At 32.4% G+C, this 20,569-nt stretch overlaps 3 protein-coding genes across 3 annotated transcripts; 1 reads left to right on the forward strand and 2 right to left on the reverse strand.

Annotated features, from left to right (window-relative positions):
• Nucleotides 1-6,158: 6,158 nt before the first annotated feature.
• Nucleotides 6,159-11,564, forward strand: LOC123916335 (sodium/hydrogen exchanger 4). The gene is made up of 14 exons (XM_045967772.1): nt 6,159-6,421; nt 7,328-7,446; nt 7,515-7,612; nt 7,721-7,780; nt 8,049-8,095; nt 8,183-8,374; nt 8,628-8,674; nt 8,811-8,877; nt 9,439-9,539; nt 9,622-9,723; nt 9,971-10,115; nt 10,212-10,274; nt 10,364-10,447; nt 10,840-11,564. The coding sequence occupies exons 1-14, from the start codon at nt 6,233-6,235 to the stop codon at nt 11,125-11,127; spliced, it is 1,602 nt and encodes a 533-aa protein (XP_045823728.1). The 5' UTR covers nt 6,159-6,232; the 3' UTR covers nt 11,128-11,564.
• A 475-nt stretch (nt 11,565-12,039) lies between these two features.
• On the reverse strand, nt 12,040-12,713 carry LOC123916924 (putative lipid-transfer protein DIR1). The gene is made up of 2 exons (XM_045968513.1): nt 12,366-12,713; nt 12,040-12,271 (listed from the first exon to the last, which is right to left on the reverse strand). Exons 1-2 carry the CDS (start codon nt 12,676-12,678, stop codon nt 12,264-12,266), a joined length of 321 nt encoding a protein of 106 aa, XP_045824469.1. The 5' UTR covers nt 12,679-12,713; the 3' UTR covers nt 12,040-12,263.
• Nucleotides 12,714-15,438: 2,725 nt separating this feature from the next.
• LOC123917762 (probable global transcription activator SNF2L2) lies at nt 15,439-19,559 on the reverse strand. Its single transcript, XM_045969581.1, has 6 exons — nt 18,988-19,559; nt 17,990-18,101; nt 17,719-17,890; nt 17,452-17,633; nt 16,697-16,845; nt 15,439-15,837 (listed from the first exon to the last, which is right to left on the reverse strand). The coding sequence occupies exons 1-5, from the start codon at nt 19,413-19,415 to the stop codon at nt 16,720-16,722; spliced, it is 1,020 nt and encodes a 339-aa protein (XP_045825537.1). The 5' UTR covers nt 19,416-19,559; the 3' UTR covers nt 15,439-15,837; nt 16,697-16,719.
• Between the last annotated feature and the right edge of the window lie 1,010 nt (nt 19,560-20,569).

Genomic DNA, 20,569 nt, shown 5'->3' on the forward strand with positions numbered 1-20,569 from the left:
TCAAATAATTGATAGAGTATATCAGATGCAAATACAAATTCAACTTCGCTAAAGGATGAATCTGTGAACAAACTCACAACATCCAAGTTAATAGCATATATATAACGTCAAAATGCGTAATATGATAAAATTAAAGTCACCAAAATGTCTATGTTTCCGGATCTGCAACGTTGACGTCCAAATCATTGATTGAATCTGCAATTGATTGAAGTTGATCTTTCAATATGAAAGAAACAAACACCGTAACACGACAGATAATCCAAAACGCCGCACCAATCGGACGACGACCAACACACTGCCGCACTTAGGCGACTAAAATCCCAACAAAAGAAAAAACTAAAAAACTTGGTTATGTGAAAATCACCCATTTAGATTAAACGGGAGGAAAATAAAATGCGGATAGGTGATTTTAGGGCAAAAAAGACCTAAAACCATCCCTCACCACTCAAGGAAGAAGAAGGAGATTTGAAGAAAAGAAAATTAGGGCCGGCTGAGAGAGAGAGCTTCATGCACTTGAAATGTTTGGGGTGGTTTTTAAGAGCTGTCTGATGCTCTGCTAGTGCAGGACTGTAATCTGTTTTGGTTGGGGGGTTTTGGAGGGGAAGGGAGTTAATATTTTAACATTTATGTGTTTGGTTCAATTCTTATGAGAGGAGGGGAGGGACGCGAAGGGGAGCAAAATCCCTCCTGAGACCACTTTTTGCTTCCCCCCAAATCGGGAGGATTTGGAGGGGAGGGGAGGTGTGCAATTAATTTCATTATTGCATTGACAAAGTTACCCTCAACTTTTTTATTTTTGTTTATGGATTTATTTGTGAGCAATTTTCTTCTATATTTATGCGTCACTATTCCAGTTTTTTTTAGTTGTATTCTTTTTTTTTTATTTATTTGTTTTACATTTGCTCACTATTTTTTTTTCATTTAAATTAACATTACATATATGATTATAAGATGTTTATTATTTTGATACTGCTGCACAATGAAAAAAAAAAAAATAGTATGAAAAAAATGTCACTCTATGATTATATATATGATTATTGCATGATTTATTATTTTGAGACTGCTGCACAATTATAAGAATAAAAATGTAAATTACTTATAAAACCTCTCCTTCGCTTGTGAATCAAACACATATTTAATTAAAATCTTTCACTTCCCCTTCCCTCCCCTTTATTGAACCAAACATATATGAATTAATATTCATTCCCTCCCCTCCCGTTCCCCCCTCTATAAAAATCTCTCTCATCCCCTCTTTTCAATTGAACCAAACAAATATAAATTTAGCCGTTAAAAAAAAAACATTTCAATAAAACAGAAAGCAGTATTGAAACAAAAAGCAGTATTGAAACAAAAAATCTAGTAGAAAAAGTTTTTAGAGTCACATTGATTGTTGTCGAGGATGAATGAAAAAATGAAAAGTGGAAGTTTGTCTACGGTTAAAAAAAAAATTTGAAATTATTCCTAAAATTGTAGGACTACTATAAAACCGACTTTTTACATGATAAACGTATTGAAATTATCAATAGGTTTTTTTTAATCTACCGTTTCATAAATTGAGGGTATATGCCTATCAACCAATGAGAACAAATTATATGAAAGTCTACATGTGCAAATTGAAAAGTTTGTTACAAGTTTCTTGTGGGTATCACATGTAAATTCACTCATGTGGCTTGCTTTTATTGGTTGATGGGCATATACCCTCAATTTATGAAAGGGGCCTCACCACGAAATAAAATACACCAGATAATTCAAGCACTTAGGCTTTGTTTGGTAAAATTAAGCTATAAGCTAGCTTATAGCTGATAAGTTAACTGATAGCTGAAAAGCTAGTTGATTGAAATTAAAGTGTTTGGTAAAATTAGCTTTTTAAATGATTGATAAATATAAAAAGACATAAAAGGACATTTATATGTAGTGGTTAGTTTTTTATTTTATAAAAAATAATAAAATTAAATTAAAGATTAAAAATGGAAAAAACTGTAAAAAAAACTATAAGCTATAAGCTCAAACGCTATTTCAAATGGCATATAAAAAAAAAACTATAAGCTCGTGAGAAATTTTTTTTACTAAACACTTTTATTTTTTTCAAACAAGCTTATAAGTTAGTCCAATAAACTATAAGGTAGCTTATTGGACTTACCAAATACATCCTTAGCATCAAGATTTTCAAAATCTTGTTTTTACGTTAACGCATTAAGTAAGCATGACTATAGTCATGCATTTCATAATAAATAAAAAAATAATTATATATCTATCAATATATTTTGTAAAGAAATAATAATAATTTTTTCACGTATTAAATATGAGTCTTTGAATCATGCATGTCATGTGAGATTAAATATTGGCTTAAATGCAGTTTTGACCCCCCAAGTTTCACAATTGCTTGATTTTGGTCCCCCACGTTTCAATTGCTTGATTTTGACCCCCTAAGTTTTACAATTGCTCGATTTTAGCCCTCCAAGTTTCAATTGCTCGATTTTGGCCCCTCAAGTTTACCCCTTTTGCATTTGCTAGCCCCCTTTTTGATTAAAAATTGGTTATGTGACATTTTAAAATTAAATAAGCATTTAAAATAATGTTTTTAAATTTTTAAAAAAATAAAAATTGTTTTTTAAAAACAAAATTATATATATTTTTTATTATATGTAGTTTATAAAATTATTTTGTTATATAGAAAAGTAAAAAAAAATTATGAACTATTTTTTAAAAACTTTGTAAACTTTTTTTTTTTTAAAATAACAAATAATTATTAAACCTTCTATTAAAAAAAAACAATTTTTAATACATTTTTTTAAAAGCAAATATTATTATTTTTTAATTTTTTTAATTAAAACGTATTTTTATTTTTATTTTTAAATGTCACATAAGCAATTTTTAGTCGAAAAAGTCAACGGGGGGCTATCAAATGCAAAATGGGGTAAACTTTGGGGGCCAAAATCGAGCAATTGAAACTTGGAGGGCTAAAATCGAGCAATTGTGAAACTTAGGAGGTTAAAATCAATCAATTGAAACGTGAGGGGCCAAAATCAAGCAATTGTGAAACTTGGGGGATCAAAACTGCATTTAAGCCTTAAATATTATATATAATTAAAATACAAAGCGGTGATATATTTTAACCCCTATTGTTTTATTTTATTTTTACGAAATCTCTATTATATTATGTATCATTTTTTTGACTTTATTTATATATCTACTATTTATCAAATTACTTATTATTATATATTTTAAACCAAAAAAATTACTTATTATATTTAAATGTTCAAAAATATAATAGCAAAAAAAAGTCCACAAATATATTGAATGTCCATAAATCTTAATTCCATGGGTAGAAATGTCGAAATTTTTATGTTGGACGTAATTTCGTCTATCTTCTAGAAAAATAACTTATTATGTTCAAATAATCGCATAAAACTTTGCAATATTATATTATTTTATAAAATATAATTACCGTATTTGTTTTGTTTCTCACTTTTTTTCATAAAAATCAACTCTTGCATGCATCTCGCTCTATACCTTATTTTCATGTATTTATTTAATAAATATGGGTAGATTACTCTTATATTATGCACAAATATATTTTGCATTACTTGATCAATAAATAATACAATATTAATTAATGATAAAAATTTAATTCATTTAATTGTAGAAATCAACTAGTGCATCATACAAGACTTCTCTGGATGCCATAAAATTGGACTTAGTTTCATATCCTCTTCGCAACCAATCTTGAAAGGACTCTTAAATAAAAAAATATTATATAATTACTTTATATATTTAAGATGTTAATAATTTTTCTTAATCAATTACTACTATTATAATTTTCTACATAATTTCAATGTATTTTGTTACAATATTTATAATAAATAAAATTTAAGAGCTATAAAATAGGCAGTTATAGTGTTATTCAAGTCAATTATTATCTTTTTTGTCAAAAAAGGTCTATTATTAGTTTTCTTTTAAATAAAAATTTTAAAAATAAATTATATTTTAAGGTACAAATGACTTCGACCCCCACTGATGAGAATTTTTGTATCTGTCTCTAATGAACAACACAACGCCACACTCAGATAACATAATCCAAACAAACGAAAGCAACTAAAAAATTCAATCTATGTAAAAGTCATATATAAATGCACGGGTGATTTTAGGAAAAAAAAATACTTAAAACCACCCCCTTTCACCGGTAAAAAAAAGAACAAGACAACTCAAAAGAAGACTGTAATGGAAATAATGGCCGGCTAAGAAGAAAGAGGGCGTCAAGTTTCACTAGAGCTGTCAAAGGTAGGGATGGCAATGGGCGCCCACGGGTGCGGGTTTGAGTGATATCAAACCCACACCCGAAATCAACACCCAAACCCAAACCCAAACCCAAATCTGTTCGGGTGGCAAAACCACACCCACGCCCACACCCATTGGGTTCGGGTTTTTTACACCCAAACCCAAACCCACAACACATTTTGTACTACTTTGCAAATTTATGCAAAACAAGGTAAATTTAAGCAAAAACAATGGAATTTAAACATATTGTCAATCACTTAGCAAAAACATAGGTTTAAAATTACAAGGGAATTTAAAATTATAAAATAGTCTTTCAAGAAATTAAATTACAACTAAACCAAAATTAAGTTCTTCCAACTTTCAAGCAAAATTCAAACACAATTTTGGTTTGTGGTTTGTGAAAAACCTAATTTTACTTTTACACTTATATATATATGTGGGGGTATTTAGGTAATTTTAACATGTTTCGGGTGGGTGTATGGGTTTCGGGTGTGGGTTTGAGTGATACCAAACCCACACCCATATTTTCGGGTGTCACCCAAACCCAAACCCAAACCCAGTCAATTCGGGTTTCGCCCGTTGACTTGGGTTTGGGTTCGGGTGGGTCTCACGGGTTTGGGTTTTTCTGCCATCCCTAGTCAAAGGGGTCGGCCCGGTCCGGCCTGGCCCAGCCTGCAGGGGCCCGATCAAATAAAGGAGCCGGTCCTGCCCGGCCCGTTTAGCCCGGCCCGATAAACAAAAACCTACATGGCCCGATGGGCTGGCCCACTAATTTTCATATTTTTTTTTTTTGAAAAAAAAAACATATTATATTAAATTTATGTTATATTTCTCAACTAAATCTTCAAGAAGGTAATTCGTATCCCTATATTTTCTCACATAATCTTCCAAACAACGATATCTTCCTCTTTATCCTCATCAAACAAACAAACAAATCTATAATAAATAATCTCATTCTAATCCAATAAGTTTTTTGTCATATTATTATTATTACTACCAAGAAAAATTTCAAGTTTTATATCTTTCCTTCATCCATTGTAATTTAAGTAAAAACAAAAATATAGAAAGAATATAAAATAAATACAATAAAAAGATGATAACTTAAAATAACCATATTCCAAGTTTTATATCATTCGTTGTAATTGCACAAAAAAAATTAAAAAAAATATAAAAAGATGATTTGCTTAAAAATAGGAATAAAACAGATCATAGATAAGAACAAAACACAAATAATAACAATAAAACAACAAAAATAAAAAAAATATATAAATTATATATAAATTTATGCATAAAAATAGGACCAAAATATAACAATAAAAAGATTATAAAAAAATTTTAAATAAACTTTTTAATTCTTTAAGGGGCCGGCCCAAAAGTCTGTGGGTCGGCCCATGAAAAAACTTGGCCCGGTAAGGTCCGGCCCGATAAGGCTCGACCCCCTTTTTATGAAGTTCGGCCCGTGTAAAAGGATAGGGCTAATGGGCCGGTCCGATAGCCCGACCTTTTTTGACATTTCACAGCTCTAAGTTTCACAGCTCCAAAATATAGCTATTGAGTATTATTATTAATAAATAATAATAATAAATTAATTAATATTAATATTAATTATTTATTAATTAATTATTAATATATTTAATTTAATATAACAAGAGGAAGAGGGAGAACTTCTAAAGGGATGACACGAGTTTATATTTTATGCAATCTCTATAACGTGTCATCATTTCTTGTTACATATTTATAGGTACATGTGGTTATTTGTCACTACTTCTTTTGACTCTTTAAGTCATATTCACCTCATTAATAACAAACATCAACCTTTTTTTGTTTTGTACGCAGCAACATCAACATTTGTTTCAATTTTTCCTTACAAATACAAACTACTGTTGTTACTATAAAAGGTAGTGTGAGTGAATAACTTTTAGAAAACCTACAAAAACAAAGAACAAAATATATAATGGGCATCATGAGTGTGATCGTTGCACTCAAACATTTGGTACCCGATGAGGAAAGAAACGCTGTTCGTGATCATGCACTAGTTGTCCCTTTGACACTTTTTGTTGCTGTTCTTTGTCTTTGTTTGTTAATTGGTCACTTGCTTGAAGAAAATCGATGGGTTAACGAATCTATTGTTGCCATTTTTGTTGTAAGTCATCGTAAACCTCTAATTTCTATTTTTAATTACTCTTTCTATGTCTCTTTCTATGTCTTCTAGAGGTGGGGATGATTAAGATGAATTAATTGTTACTTAATTGATTAAGACGAACAAGAATGATGGTCTAATGAAAATTGATGATTAAGATGAATTAATTGTTACTATATCGCTATTTATAAAAAAAAATAAAAAATATTGTTACTATATCGCTTATTTGATGGTGAAATTGTTACTTAGTTGAACGAGGGTGGGGATGATTAAGATGAATTAATTGTTACTACTTAATTGATTAAGATGAATTAATACTAGACAATGAATTAATTGTCTCTGACATGTCGGTCGGCTGACGACGCTGACAGCTTGTCCCGGTGTCCGACATCGACACTTCCGTGCTTCATAGGTCATAAACCAGTGTTAGACTAACTTATTTACTCCCTCCGTTCCTAATTATAAACACTCTTTCAATGATAAAATTTGTCCATAAATATAAGTCTCTTTTCAATTCCCTAGACACATTTATTTATTATTACTTTTCCAAACATAACCCTACTTTGCATTGAAATATCTAAAGTCAACTACGAATACATTCTTTCACCAAGGACAATATAGTAACTGCAACACCCAAAAAATACACATTTATTACACTACCAACTTTTCTTAATAAACGTGAAAAATTTCAAAGGGGCTTATATTAAGGGACGGAGGGAGTACATAGTTAGAATCAATGTGTTAAATTTCAGTTGCGACATTGGTCGCATCAGATGTCGCATCAGAATCGATATCAAATATGGTTGATTTGACCTCAATTGTGATTGCATTGCGGTCACTGAGATATAAAAACAACAAACCTTTTCTTAACATCCAATTGCCTCTAAAATATGGCTCTTTTTGATATAGGGGTGCATTGCTGGAGCGATAATTTTGTTAATCAGTAAGGGAAAAAGTTCTCACATCCTTACATTTGATGAAGAATTATTCTTCATATATCTTCTTCCTCCCATAATATTCAATGCAGGGTAAACCTTTCTCTCTTCTATTACACTTTAAGAACCTATTGATGTTTTTGACTTATCCTGCTTAACAGATTTCAGGTGAAGAAGAAACGGTTCTTCCATAACTTTTTCACAATCATGTTGTTCGGTGTCATTGGTGTTTTTATTTCAGCATCTATTATTACATGCGGTAACGATTGATTAGTCTTTTAGTTATTTTCTTTTGTGAAATTTATAGGACTATCAGTCTATCACTATGATAATTTTCATTGATTCATCTTATATTTGGTTCACCTAGGCAGCTGGTGGCTCTTCCCCAAGTTGAACTTCCTTGACCTCACCGTGCGAGATTATCTTGGTGAGATTAATTGGCATCATCATTCAACTTAATATTATGCAGAAACATGGACCTTATTTATAACTTGTTGCTCACAGTTCTGAAACTGGACTATAATATTTAAACTCAAGTTGTAATATGTAACTCTAAGTTCCTCTGCAGTCAGATATGGAGGCATAATTTGCCGAATTGTGTGTTCTTTTTTTGCATTTCTGTATGTTTCTTTTAAGCCACGGTTTTTATATGTATCATATTTGAATAATAATTTGCTTATCTTAATTTGATTCAGCTTTAGGAACAATATTCTCCTCAACGGACACAGTTTGTACGCTACAGGTTGGTTAGATTGATGAACGGCTTTATGCATTTAATTATATATCAACATGCTCTTAGTGTCAACATTGCTTATGGAAGCTCTTGTAGGTTCTCTCTCAAGATGATACTCCTTTACTATACAGCCTAGTATTTGGGGAAGGAGTGGTAAATGATGCAACATCGGTCGTACTCTTCAATGCAGTGCAAAAGATTGATGTTTCGAAACTTGACAGCCGGACATTGCGTGTTGTTGGTGATTTCTTGTATCTATTCTCAACAAGTACTGCTCTTGGAGTTGTAGTAAGTACTATACATGGACATTGTATACATAAATTGACGAAGTTATATTTACATGTTATTAGCTAACTTCATGGCTTCGTAGAAATTGTCTAGTTTGTTGATTGCATTACATTCACATGCATCTAGCTATGTTATCAAGCTGTTACATATGGAGAACCATTTATGAATGAAGTTTACAAATTTTTCTCTTTCTCCGCTCGTACTTTTTTCTCGGAAAATCCTATTTACTTAAATGAATTCATGATTATTGCAGGCTGGACTTATCACAGCATATATCTTAAAAGCCTTAAGCTTTGGAAGGTATGTATATTATTTTCTAAAAGTTCTCCAAAATGGTATTTCCAGCATGATCTGAAATGGTAACATCGAAGTTCAACAACCCCATTTCATATTTTTGAGGACAAGTTAACAAATTTCTCCCTGCATATTCCTGCAGACATTCAAGTGTTCGTGAAATCTCGATGATGATGTTAATGGCATACCTATCCTACATGTTGGCAGAGGTATTAGATGCTCATTTGATCTGTCTTTTATTGATTTGGCATCAGTTACGAGCCTAAAGAACTACGACCTTGTTTGAATAAACAGCTTAATTTAGAATTTATACTTTATAGCATAAGCGCTCATTATATAAGTGCTTATGTATAAGCTATATCTATAACAAATGATAAACTAAAGTCAAATTTTTATGATATAAGTCATAAACTATTTTCATAAGCTATCCTGAAATGCTATGGACATGTAATAAGTTGTTTTCATGAACTCTTCCAAATAGTATCACAAGTGCTTATGCAAGTAGACAAGTTCAAATAAGTTAATTCAAACCCTAAATGTGTTTGGATTCGATCAACATGAAGTCAGCTAAGCTTTTAGAGATTTTGGCTTTATTAAGTTTTCTGATACTTTCCTTCTTGGAGCCACTGAAGTGTGAAACTGCGATGATGATAAAGTTATGATCAAAACGTTTTTAGTTAATGACGTTATATTTTTGTATGTAGCTAAACAAGACATATAACCTCGATTTCTTCTTTCACTATTTGTCGTAACTGAAAATTCTTATGCAGCTATTTGAGCTAAGTGGAATCCTCACTGTTTTCTTTTGTGGAATATCAATGTCACATTATGCATGGCATAATGTGACTGAAATTTCAAGAATCACAACCAGGTATATTGATTAATCTATGGTAAGTTTTAGTTATTTCCAGACTCAAGGTCTGAGATTTCTGATTTTGGTTTCTCTTCTTCAGGCATGTGTTTGCAACAATGTCGTTTATTGCGGAAACTTTCATATTTCTTTATGTCGGTATGGATGCCCTTGACATGTCAAAGTGGAGGATGACCAAATTAGGGTACCATTCCTTTCTAAGACTCTGTACTATAAAATTCCACTAATACATCCTAAGTATTTTGTAATTTTCTTTCACGACGTTCTTTTAATTTGCAATATCAGAATGGGCCCTTTTCACAACTCTATACTATCCTGTGTTATTGAAATCTTCTTAAAATTAACTTGCGAGATACATTGTAATATTTCACCTTGGTATTATATAGCCTTTGTTTTGTTTAATAAACATTTTCTTGTCAACTTCATTTCAGAATTGTAAATTTGATGGGAATTTACAGCGGCTTAATCTTTTTAATATTACTTGGAAGAGCTGCATTTGTTTTCCCCCTCTCCGCACTTGCCAATTATATGAATAGGCGTTCTGAAGAAACACCGAGTATCACATTCAAACACCAGGTTACTAAACATGTTTTATATGATATACTTTTAGTGTTACATTTATACGAGAAAATAGTTTTTTCATTGGCATCTTAAGTTTGGTGAATGATTCAGATAATTATTTGGTGGGCGGGGCTAATGAGGGGAGCAGTTTCAATTGCTTTGGCTTTCAAACAGGTATGTGCATGAAATTTTCATTTCTAGACATTGTTAATAAACCATGAGTAATACTAAACCATTGAATTTTCATATTTTTGTTTATGCAGTTCACGTACTCGGGAGTTACTTCTGATCCAATTAATGCGACAATGATCACCAACACCATTATTGTTGTCCTTTTCACCACACTGGTGAGTTGTTGCGTTTCTCATTCTTAGCGAAATGTTGTTTTCATAAGCAAAATGTTGTTTTCATAAGGTATCCAGGAGGACTTATTGACATATCATAAGTTGTTTTCTTAAGTTCTCCCAATGAGTCTCACAAGTACTTATATGATATATAGTAGATAAACTCAAATAAGTCAATCTATAAAAGACCCTTCCGTTATATTTTCGGTCAACACTGGACTTGAGTTTTTTCCTATACTCTTAATTTTAAAAAAATAACAAATAACAACATAGAATAGTTCGTGAGAAATTTCTTAGAGATGTGTCCTCAAGCAAAGTGATTTAATTTCCTGCTTCTGGTATCTCACAGCTTTGGTCATTCTTATAATGTTTCATTATCGCCAAAATGATTGCAGGTGTTTGGTTGTCTAACAAAACCACTTATTCGATATCTACTTCCACACCATGCAACAAGGGCAACCACCAGCCATGAAGAAGAAACAACGGAACCTGTTGAGGACATGAATCTACCTTTGTTATCCTTTGAGGAATCGGCAGCAACTAACATTAGCCGCGCAAAGGAAAGTCTATCCATGTTAATAGAAAGTCCCGTGTACACCATACATTACTATTGGAGAAAGTTTGATGATGCCTACATGAGACCAATATTTGGAGGACCGCGTGCTAACAATTCAGACTGCTAGAAAAGAAGCAATATAACAAATCATCAATATCTAAGAGATGCACTTGAAAGTTGAAAACAAATGATGATCTGACCCTGTCCAGTTTTGAAGGTTAATTAACTTCTTTGCGCATTCAATGCCACTGTTTAGGAATACACTAACATCAATCTTTATATTGAAAAAAGTTTGGTTGATCAATGCTAGTCGTATCCGGTTAATTTCATGAGACAGAAAGTGGTCTGGTTTTTTGCATAGTTTCTTATTTTGGAATTTAGCCTTTTTATTGTAGCTAGATGTTACTCAAGGCAACATTTTGAAAATTCTATGTTGCCTTGAAATGGATTTGTAAATTTTTTAGTCTTAATCCATTTATTTCTGTGTTTTGAATTCTTAACAACAGAAACATGCATTTTTAATATTTTACTATATTTATATATGGATTTTATCCATATACACCATTTCAAATCGTTTTGACTTTAATTATATCTACTTTCAAAATCACACATATGAGTGATTGTGATTTGCTAATAATGCAAGACGTTTTACACCGATATTGATGGGATTCACCATCAACGTCTATCTTAGATCTGATACCGGATCTAGATATTCAATCTTCAGCACCGACATAGGTTTCCCAGTGTCCCTTTCTGTGTTGGGCCAATCCATACAAAACTGATTTCAATTGGCTGGATGGTGGGATTAGTGTTCCTCAAATTAATTGGTCTTTAAGTTAGATACCGAGTCTTGAAAAAATAAATCGGTTCAATTTTGAGCACAAAGAAGGGTTTTCGGATCCTTGTTAATCTGCCCTCAACACTACAAATGTTACTTCAGTGAAGGGTTATGTGTCAAAGTCATATTAGTGGTTATACGTGGTAGACAGTCTTTACTTTTCAAGTCGATTTTGTATTATAATTTATAAGAATATATAGATATAGATAGATGTAAAGGGAGTGTGAAAAATACAATTTATATCTAATTTTAGTACATCAAATAACTTTATAAAATTTAATATATTGGAAACTGATACATCACACATCTTGAATTAATACATATAAGTAAAAGATAAACAAATTAAACTAGACTACTCATTTATTAAAAAAGGTAAAGGATGCTAAATTAACCATTTCAAAGGCAAGTGATTCTCAAGAATTTCTTCAAGTCTCTGCAAAATTAAGAATAATGAATCATAAAAAACATACCATAATAAATATTAAAGCTGTATTTATATATTTAATGTATATTCAAACCTTAGTTACCTCTACATCCAGGTGGAGTTTTGAGACCACATTTTCTAGGCAATGCCAAAGCCTTTGTAGGGTTGATTCCAAGTGCAGGTAGAAGAGACTTGTACCTACAAAGACAATCCAAATCAGCTTTTTTAATAAGTCCACAACATTTTGTATTTGGTTTTGGAGGGTGTTTTCCAATAATTGCTGCTTTGCATAAGTCTAGCTTATCTGTGTTAATGTCACATATTACAATAGCTTTGGTACCACTAAATAATGTAATGAGCAATGCTATAAACACTAGCAAATTCATTATCAAAACATTGACATTAATTTGTGCCATACTCTTCTAAACTTGGTTATAAACAAGGTGTGATGTTAATTTATATATAGTGGAGTTTTAATTTAACTATAGGGTGTTATTGCAACTTGCAATATTATTTTACATGGTTTGTTTCACTTGGTTTTAGGTGTGTAACTTGCTATATTATTTTACTTAGTTTCACTTGGTTTTAGGTGTGTCATGTGAATCTCCATTGGATGTATGTTCACGAGATAGGTTTACACAAGAATTAAAGATGGATGTTGCACAAAGAAACAATCTTTAATATTGTTCCACTGACCCACATCCACATGTGTTGGCATCAGAACTTGGAGTGATCGGGTTCGAATAATTTTGGTGTCACTTTTTGTATTAGGTCAGTTCATACAGAGTAAAATAATTGACTTTAAATGCCCTCGTCTTGCTAGTTGACGGTGGAATTATTGGTGCCCTTTAGATTATTTGGTCCTTGAGTCTAATACTGAGTCTTGAAAAAAATATTGTTCCACTAAGCATTTGCCGAAGGTGTGAATTTAATAAGTATTATAATCCTTTGGGTTGCCGAAGAGGTTTGCATTGTGAGGGACACATTTCATTTCTTTTTCTGACTAGGACACATTTCACTTATAAACACATTTTCAGACAATATTTGAAACTCTTAATAGACGTAGTGGGCGCCCAAAACTAAATATTTGCAAAATGATTAAAATGACTTGATAGAGGATAGTTCACATATAATTTGTTTTTACTGGATGTGGTGTGGCTAAAAGAATACTATATATTTAGCAATTGTCTAAAGGAAGACATTCATTCTTTCCCATCACAATTTTGTTATGGTGCCAGAGCTTCCACACGGGTGAAAACGTGTGAAGTCTTTGGCCATGGAGGAAAAAGCAACTTTGGAAGGACATTAAGGAGCGGTTCTCGATCGTGAATGGCCCAAGAATTCAACAAATAAAAGTAGAGTTGGCGGAATGTCGATAGACCGGGATGACCATGGTAGCTTACTATGGAAAGTTTAAATGATTGTGGAATGAACTTTCAAATTATCAGCAACTTCCTATGTGCACATGTGCAGGTTGCGCATGTGATGTTAAAGGCAGGTTGGAGAAACAACGAGAAGAAGAGAAAGTTCATCAATTCTTGATGGGCCTAGATGATACAGTGCGCTCTAATCTTCTTGCAATCGATCAATTGCCTAAATTGAATAGAGTGTACGCCACTCTAGTGCAAGAAGAAAGAGTGAGAGCAGTCTCTCGAGAAAAAAGGAACGGGGAGAGGTAGTTGGGTTCTCTAAACAAGTACGTGTAGGGTTGTCAACGAGGCGGGGAATGTGCAGAGGAAGCTTCCCCATTCCTCGCCCTGAAGTGCCTGCGGGGGAGATTTTGCCTCCATTCCCGTCCCCACGGGGAAATATTTGCCCTCATCCCCATCCCCACATATCTCAACGGTACCCGTGGAGATCGACGGATATCGAATATTAACAAAATTTCTATATTTTTCGATCAAAATTATGACAATAGGATGACGTTATTTTCTCCTGTTTTAGTTATAAAAAACAAATATTTTGCATCTTTCTTTTTTAAAAAATAAAACACATAATGCATTCATAACCAAAACTCATTGCAAAAGCATTTGGCTACTCATAATCATACAAAACCTAATAGCCAAAATATTCCATAATGTATAGCAAAGTATGCATAATCATACAAAATTTACAACCAAAATATCTCAAAATTGTTGGAGAAAATAATGAACAGACTCCTCAGTTACTTTTTTATTTATTTTTTAATAATTATAATAATAATAATATAGTTAAGTATATATGGACGGATTCGGAGAATCCGCGGGGATGGATGTGTCTTCCCCGATCCCCGCCCCAAAGTACCCGCGGGAGAGTTTTTACCTCCATCCCCGTCCCCACGGGGAAAAAATCCTTGTTTTCGGAATTCCGAACGGGGCAATCCCTAAGTACGTGAAAGATCCAAATGACTCGCTGAGGTGAAAGACAAGGATATTGAATGTTCAAACTATAAACGACCAGGTCATGAAGCTGGCGGTTGTTTCCGACTGATCGGGTATCCCGAATGGTGGGGAGATTGACCACTGGGTGAAGAAAAACTCAATGGACGTGGGAGAGGACGACAGCAAGGAGGATTCACATCTGGCGGAGGAAGAAATGATACCAGTGATAACGGAACTGAATTTATATGTTTGAAAATTTACTTTAGTAAATAGAATTACAAACATCTTGTTCAGGAACACTGCAACAAAATGCACGGTAGAAAGGAAACACCGACACATTGTTATAAAATGAGAAATCCTTTTCCGAACTTCCCTTCTTCTGCCTGTTAAATCCTTTTCTTCTACTTATCTGTTGTCCCTCTGTTGAAAATAAAACTGCTCTGAAGTAGACCAATAAAATCATCCAAAAAATGCCTTATACGACAGACAAGAATTTTTGAAATGTTTTTCAACAAAACGTTGCAAAGGCTGATGGGGCAAAAATCTTTCAGACACTTAATCAACTTTTGGAATTCAAACAATTAGAAACAATTTGTCTGTATTTTTTCATTTACTATAAAAATAGCTTTTGTAAGTTTATACATAAATGCTTATCATAATAAGCGTTTGTGCTATAAACTAAAAATAAGTAGCTTATCCAAACAAGCCCTTAAACAAAAACACCTGTCGTTCAATATTTGTCAAGCACTTTGTTCTCCTTTTCGAAGCTCACTCAGTTGAGTTTTAAAGATAAATGCAAAAGCAACTTTAGTGAAGAAAAACAAAAGCACAAACTTTATCTTAGTTTAACCAAAATCTAAAATGTACATATGGCAAACTGCATTTTCATTAACTACATATTAATAGCACGAGTTATATGATTCAAGGATACATCATTTTCTTTCCTATTGTCAGAGCATTATACATATTTCAGAATACCAACAGGTCACTCTAACCTAAGTGCCAAGTTAGACAAACCACAACCACAGGACCTAAAAACACACTGCCACTCCCAATTTAAAGGTGTTCCTATAACATCTTCCTTCTATTAATAAGTCATCAGTTATCGACATGAACTAAGAACACAAGTCTAATCAGTCAAATTACAGAACCATATCAACATGTAGTCAAAGATCAGCTTGTACTATACTGGAATTAACACCACGCAATCTGTCACTGCAACCAAAAACCAATATTTCATCAAGTTATATGCACATTTGGAAAAGAAAAAAGGAATCCATTAAGCTGCTGAAAAAATAACTATCGAATCCTTACAAGGATAAGTCGTTTTTTAAAAATCACTATGGCTAAGCATACGTAAACACATATAAAAGGCCGAGAAATACTTGTTCCTCCTTTAGGCTCTTACTTCATTCTTATGCATAACTCTGTAAGAGTTGTAACAAAGGAATGCAGGATACACCAACAACTCATTTAGACAGCAATAGAGAAGACATGGATTAGTGTTGCCTCTCTATTTCATTGTTTCTATCCAGTCTATTGGCATTTGGCAATAACTCAAATAGTACAAATTGCTCAGTTTACTTGAATCTCAATGCTTCTTCTCCTCATTAGAATACAAAGATTCAAGAACCAACTTCAAATTACAACTTGTAACAAGTGGTGCTTCCACTGCATTGATGCATCCCTTCAGTGCCACTGCACTGTCACTAAACCCATTGAGGATGCAAATACCTCTGTTAAGGGACACTGATGTTTCTTTCTCAACATGTTTGAAATCAAAAAGTGGTCTATCCTTGAACCAAGCAAATATCTGAAGTCCTATTTGATGCTTATGAAAGTTTTTTCTCACTCTTGTGATTAAAAAGGAAATCAATAAAAGTAGAAGAGACTATAAGACATTCTATATTCTAAAAACAAGTAACAATAAGTTATATTATTTCATGCAATAATATCATCCTGATATATAACATAAAAAAATTGAATTTGCAGAGATTCACCAGCATGCAAAGCAAATAACATTTTGAGCACTACAATGGTTATGGCGAACATTGCAAATGTAAATTGTACTAACCATAGAATAGAATGTTGTCAGCATCATGATCTCCTAAAAATATGATGACGGCCCAAAACTTCAGGTATCCCCAATGCGGAAATGCTTTCACAGCCAAAGATCTCCTGAAGCTTTGCATCACACGTTATTGCCATAGGATTCACAGGATCCTACAAGTATATTCAAGGTCGTGTAACAGTGTAAGTCAATAAGTTATGTTCCAACAAAGTTCACCACCACCATACATAATGTTATTTATATAAGCAAAAACTTCATTCCTTCAAAACTATTTGTGTTGCGGATAAACAGCTATAATCATATTTGCTTGCAAGAGTTCAAGTGTTCATTGTCATAGAAGCTTGAATTGCTTGTGCTTACATAAAAATGTAGAAACTTGCTAATGTGCCTAATAATTAGAGCTCCATAAATACATTAGAGTAACAAAGACTTTTGTAACATTTTAAATTTTGTTCCTACATGTAAATGTGCTAGGTAAAACAGAAAATAATTGTAATAAAAGATACAAGTATAACAAAATACAAGGCATTAAATTAGCATGCAAAAAAATACCACCATGGAATATTGGAAACAAAAATTGTCGTACTAAAAAGACAAGATGTTAAAGTGAGGTAGGCTGAAAGAATAAAAAGCATGTGAACTTGTTAGCAAAACTATCAAGCTAACAATGATTATCATTCTCATGAATCATGATACTTAACGTCAATACAGCATTGCCAGTGTGCACGAACTTAGTATAAAAATAAACTCTTGCATACCTCTAGATGGTTGACCTTTATGTACTCCCAGATACGTCTCAGAACCTCTGACTGTAGCATCTCTCTTCCAGTAACACCGAAAAAGTTAGCAAGTGAATCAGATATTATTACAGAAGGAGTAGGTTCAGCACTTCTTGTTCCCAACTCCACTTCTACCTTCTGTTTCTTTGGGGCAGGTTTTTCTGAAAGTTCCAAAGCATGAAGATATCAAGCAATGCATTAAACCACAATTTTGTAAAAAGATACCATAATAACTCAGAAACGTACTGGTTGGTTCAAGGGCAATTATGTGTTTAGCGAGCAACTTATTCATCTTGAACATATCAGTACAGTCTGTCTCAAACACCACGCGCAATTCATCATTGCAAATTATCTTCCTTTTATTGCTAGGATCTTGGAGATTGTTTTTCTTTATGTATGCCCACAGTTGCTTCACAATCTAAACCATTCATTCCACAAATTATAAATCTTTCCGGAAGCGTAAACGATATTGAAATATGTAAAGTGAACAACAAACTTCAAAAGTATTAGCACAAACCTCAGTCCTTGGCATTGCTGGCTGGCCAACAATGACCTGAAGTTCGGGCGAAACACCACATAGTTTGTTGAGACCTCCTGGGCCACCTCTTCTCTTTGGCTTAGGTTGAGCACTGCAAAAAAAAAAAAAAAAGACACAAGTAAGATTTGCGTAACATAACCAAACATCATTGCAAGCAAAAAGCAATTAACTAAACCTCTATAACACATCATACAGTATCATATTTATATAAAGATACGAAACAAAGAAGTTCAGTCATATGCAGACTTGGAATGACAAATTTGGAAGAAAAAAAGGGGAATCTCGGTGCATGATCTCATCAAGTGTGACTTGGGAGGATAGATATACCGTATACGCAGCCTTATCCCAACAAGTAGAGAGACCGTTTTCCAAGATCTAAACCTATGACCTCTAGAATTGGTTCTACTTGAAGCTATAAATTGTAACTTTTGATTCTAGAATTGATTTTTTACACTCAAATCTACTCTTCAACTCACTTTTACATGAATGTATCCAAACATAGATCACTTTACCTTCAACTCAATTTTAGTAAAAATCAATTCACTCAATCAATTTTTTTCGCCGCAGAACCAAACATACACTTTCCAGTTACACTTGAATTTCACAATCACACACTCCCCAAAATTGAATTTCAAAACAATAATAAATTTTTAACCTAATCTCATCCTAGAACCAAAAATAAACCCAGCATCACTTGATAGATCTGATTCATATTCCACACCATATCAAAACCCAACTTCAGAATATTTCATTTTCCCCCTCTTCACCCTTACTACTATATATACTGTATAACAACAAAACAAAAATCTCTCATTTCCAAAATTACAACAAAACAAAAAAACACTGTTTAAATAGCATTAATTAATTGATTACTTAAATTCACCAACCACCTCTTTAATTCATGCTATTTTTTCCCCATTCATGCAACCATTTCAAAGTATTTTAAAAAAATTAAATCAAAAAAAAAAAAATCTAACCTTTCTTTGGGAACCACATTGGGAGAAAGAGGAGGAGCTTGAGGAGCATGAGCAGCAGTGATAGGGTTATTACGAAACACAGGAGTAACAACAGGGACAGAGTGGGAATTAGGGTTTTGATGAAGGGCAAAATGGTCCTTATTCTGAAAAGATAGTAGTTGTTGAGGTTGTTGTTGAGGTTGTTGTGGTGGTTGTTGTTGTTGTTGTTGTTGTTGTAACTGTCTACTATGTTGTTGTTGTTGTTGAGAAGCAAAAAGAAGATTGATCTGAGAAGTAATGAAATCAAGTTTATGAGTAAGATCATGACCAAGTTTAGATTGAAGCTCTTGAACAACTTGATTCAATGTTGTGAATGTTCTTATTCTAGGGTTTGATTCTGTAAACAATGAATGTATTGCTTCAGATATTTCTTCTTCTGTAATAACCATTGCTAAATTCTTCTGTCAAGAAATGTTTTGTTTTTTTAAACTGAAAAAATTAACGGACTCTGTTTTTTCTCTCTTTCTCTTTCTGTGTCTCTGATTATCGTTATTTTCTCTTTCTCTGTTACTCTTTCTTTCTATTGCTCTCTCTCTCTCTGTTGTTTCTTTTTTTAATTTAATAATAATAAAAAATTAAATGTTAAATATTAAAAAATGGTAAAAAGTAGAAAATGACAGAATTCTCGTGGGTCGTTTAATCCTAGACTACCACGTCATTCTTCTCGAAGCTAAACAATCCATCAAACCGTCGATTCAGTTTTTTAAATTTTTTATAAAAATGGATATTAATATATCCAAGTCCAACCTAACCTCATAAGTGCACCAAGACTTAGCCCCATTTGAATTGCCATATTATTAAATGGTCAAAAAAAAATTATGTAAAAATAACTTATGTAAATAAGTTAAATTTTATGTATTTTATGAAGATACGATTTTTATTATCAAATATTTATAAATTAACATAAAACAATATTTAAATACATTAAGCTATTTTCAAAAATAAATTAATTCAAACGTGTGAATTTCATATGGTGTTTCATTATTTTGTCTAAAATAAAAATTAATTAGTCTTTTAAGTTTGATTGAATTATAATTAATAATAAAATTATGTTGTATTTTTAAGACTTTAATGGAAAACAAGTGTCGTAATAAGTTCAAACCATTTGATCTAAATGTTTATTGTTAATTTACTTTTTAAAAATATTGTATTATATTAAATTTTATAACTTAGAGAGAAGTCGAGGAAAATTTCATTATATTCCCCTGAGGTAACTTCAAATATCACTCACACTTCCTCTTTTTATAAACTTCGCACTAATGTCTCCTTCCGTTAACATGCAGTTAAAGAAAAGGGAAATAAAAACTCTACACAAAACTAAATTATCTCTTATCAAATAAAAAAAAATACAACTAAAAATTTATGATAGTTTTCTCTACGATAATCATTCATATGTTACAAATTCGTTTTTCACGTCCAAGCACAAATCTCAAATTGCTTCATATTTCGTCAACTCTAATATCTCTTATGTTTTTTTGTTCCCTTTCAAAAGCTATGTACTAAACATTTAAAATAGCCTATTAATAGTGTCCTGCTGAAGTAG

The sequence above is a fragment of the Trifolium pratense genome, linkage group LG3 (assembly GCF_020283565.1).
Source record: "Trifolium pratense cultivar HEN17-A07 linkage group LG3, ARS_RC_1.1, whole genome shotgun sequence".
NCBI classification, from domain to species: Eukaryota; Viridiplantae; Streptophyta; class Magnoliopsida; order Fabales; family Fabaceae; genus Trifolium; species Trifolium pratense.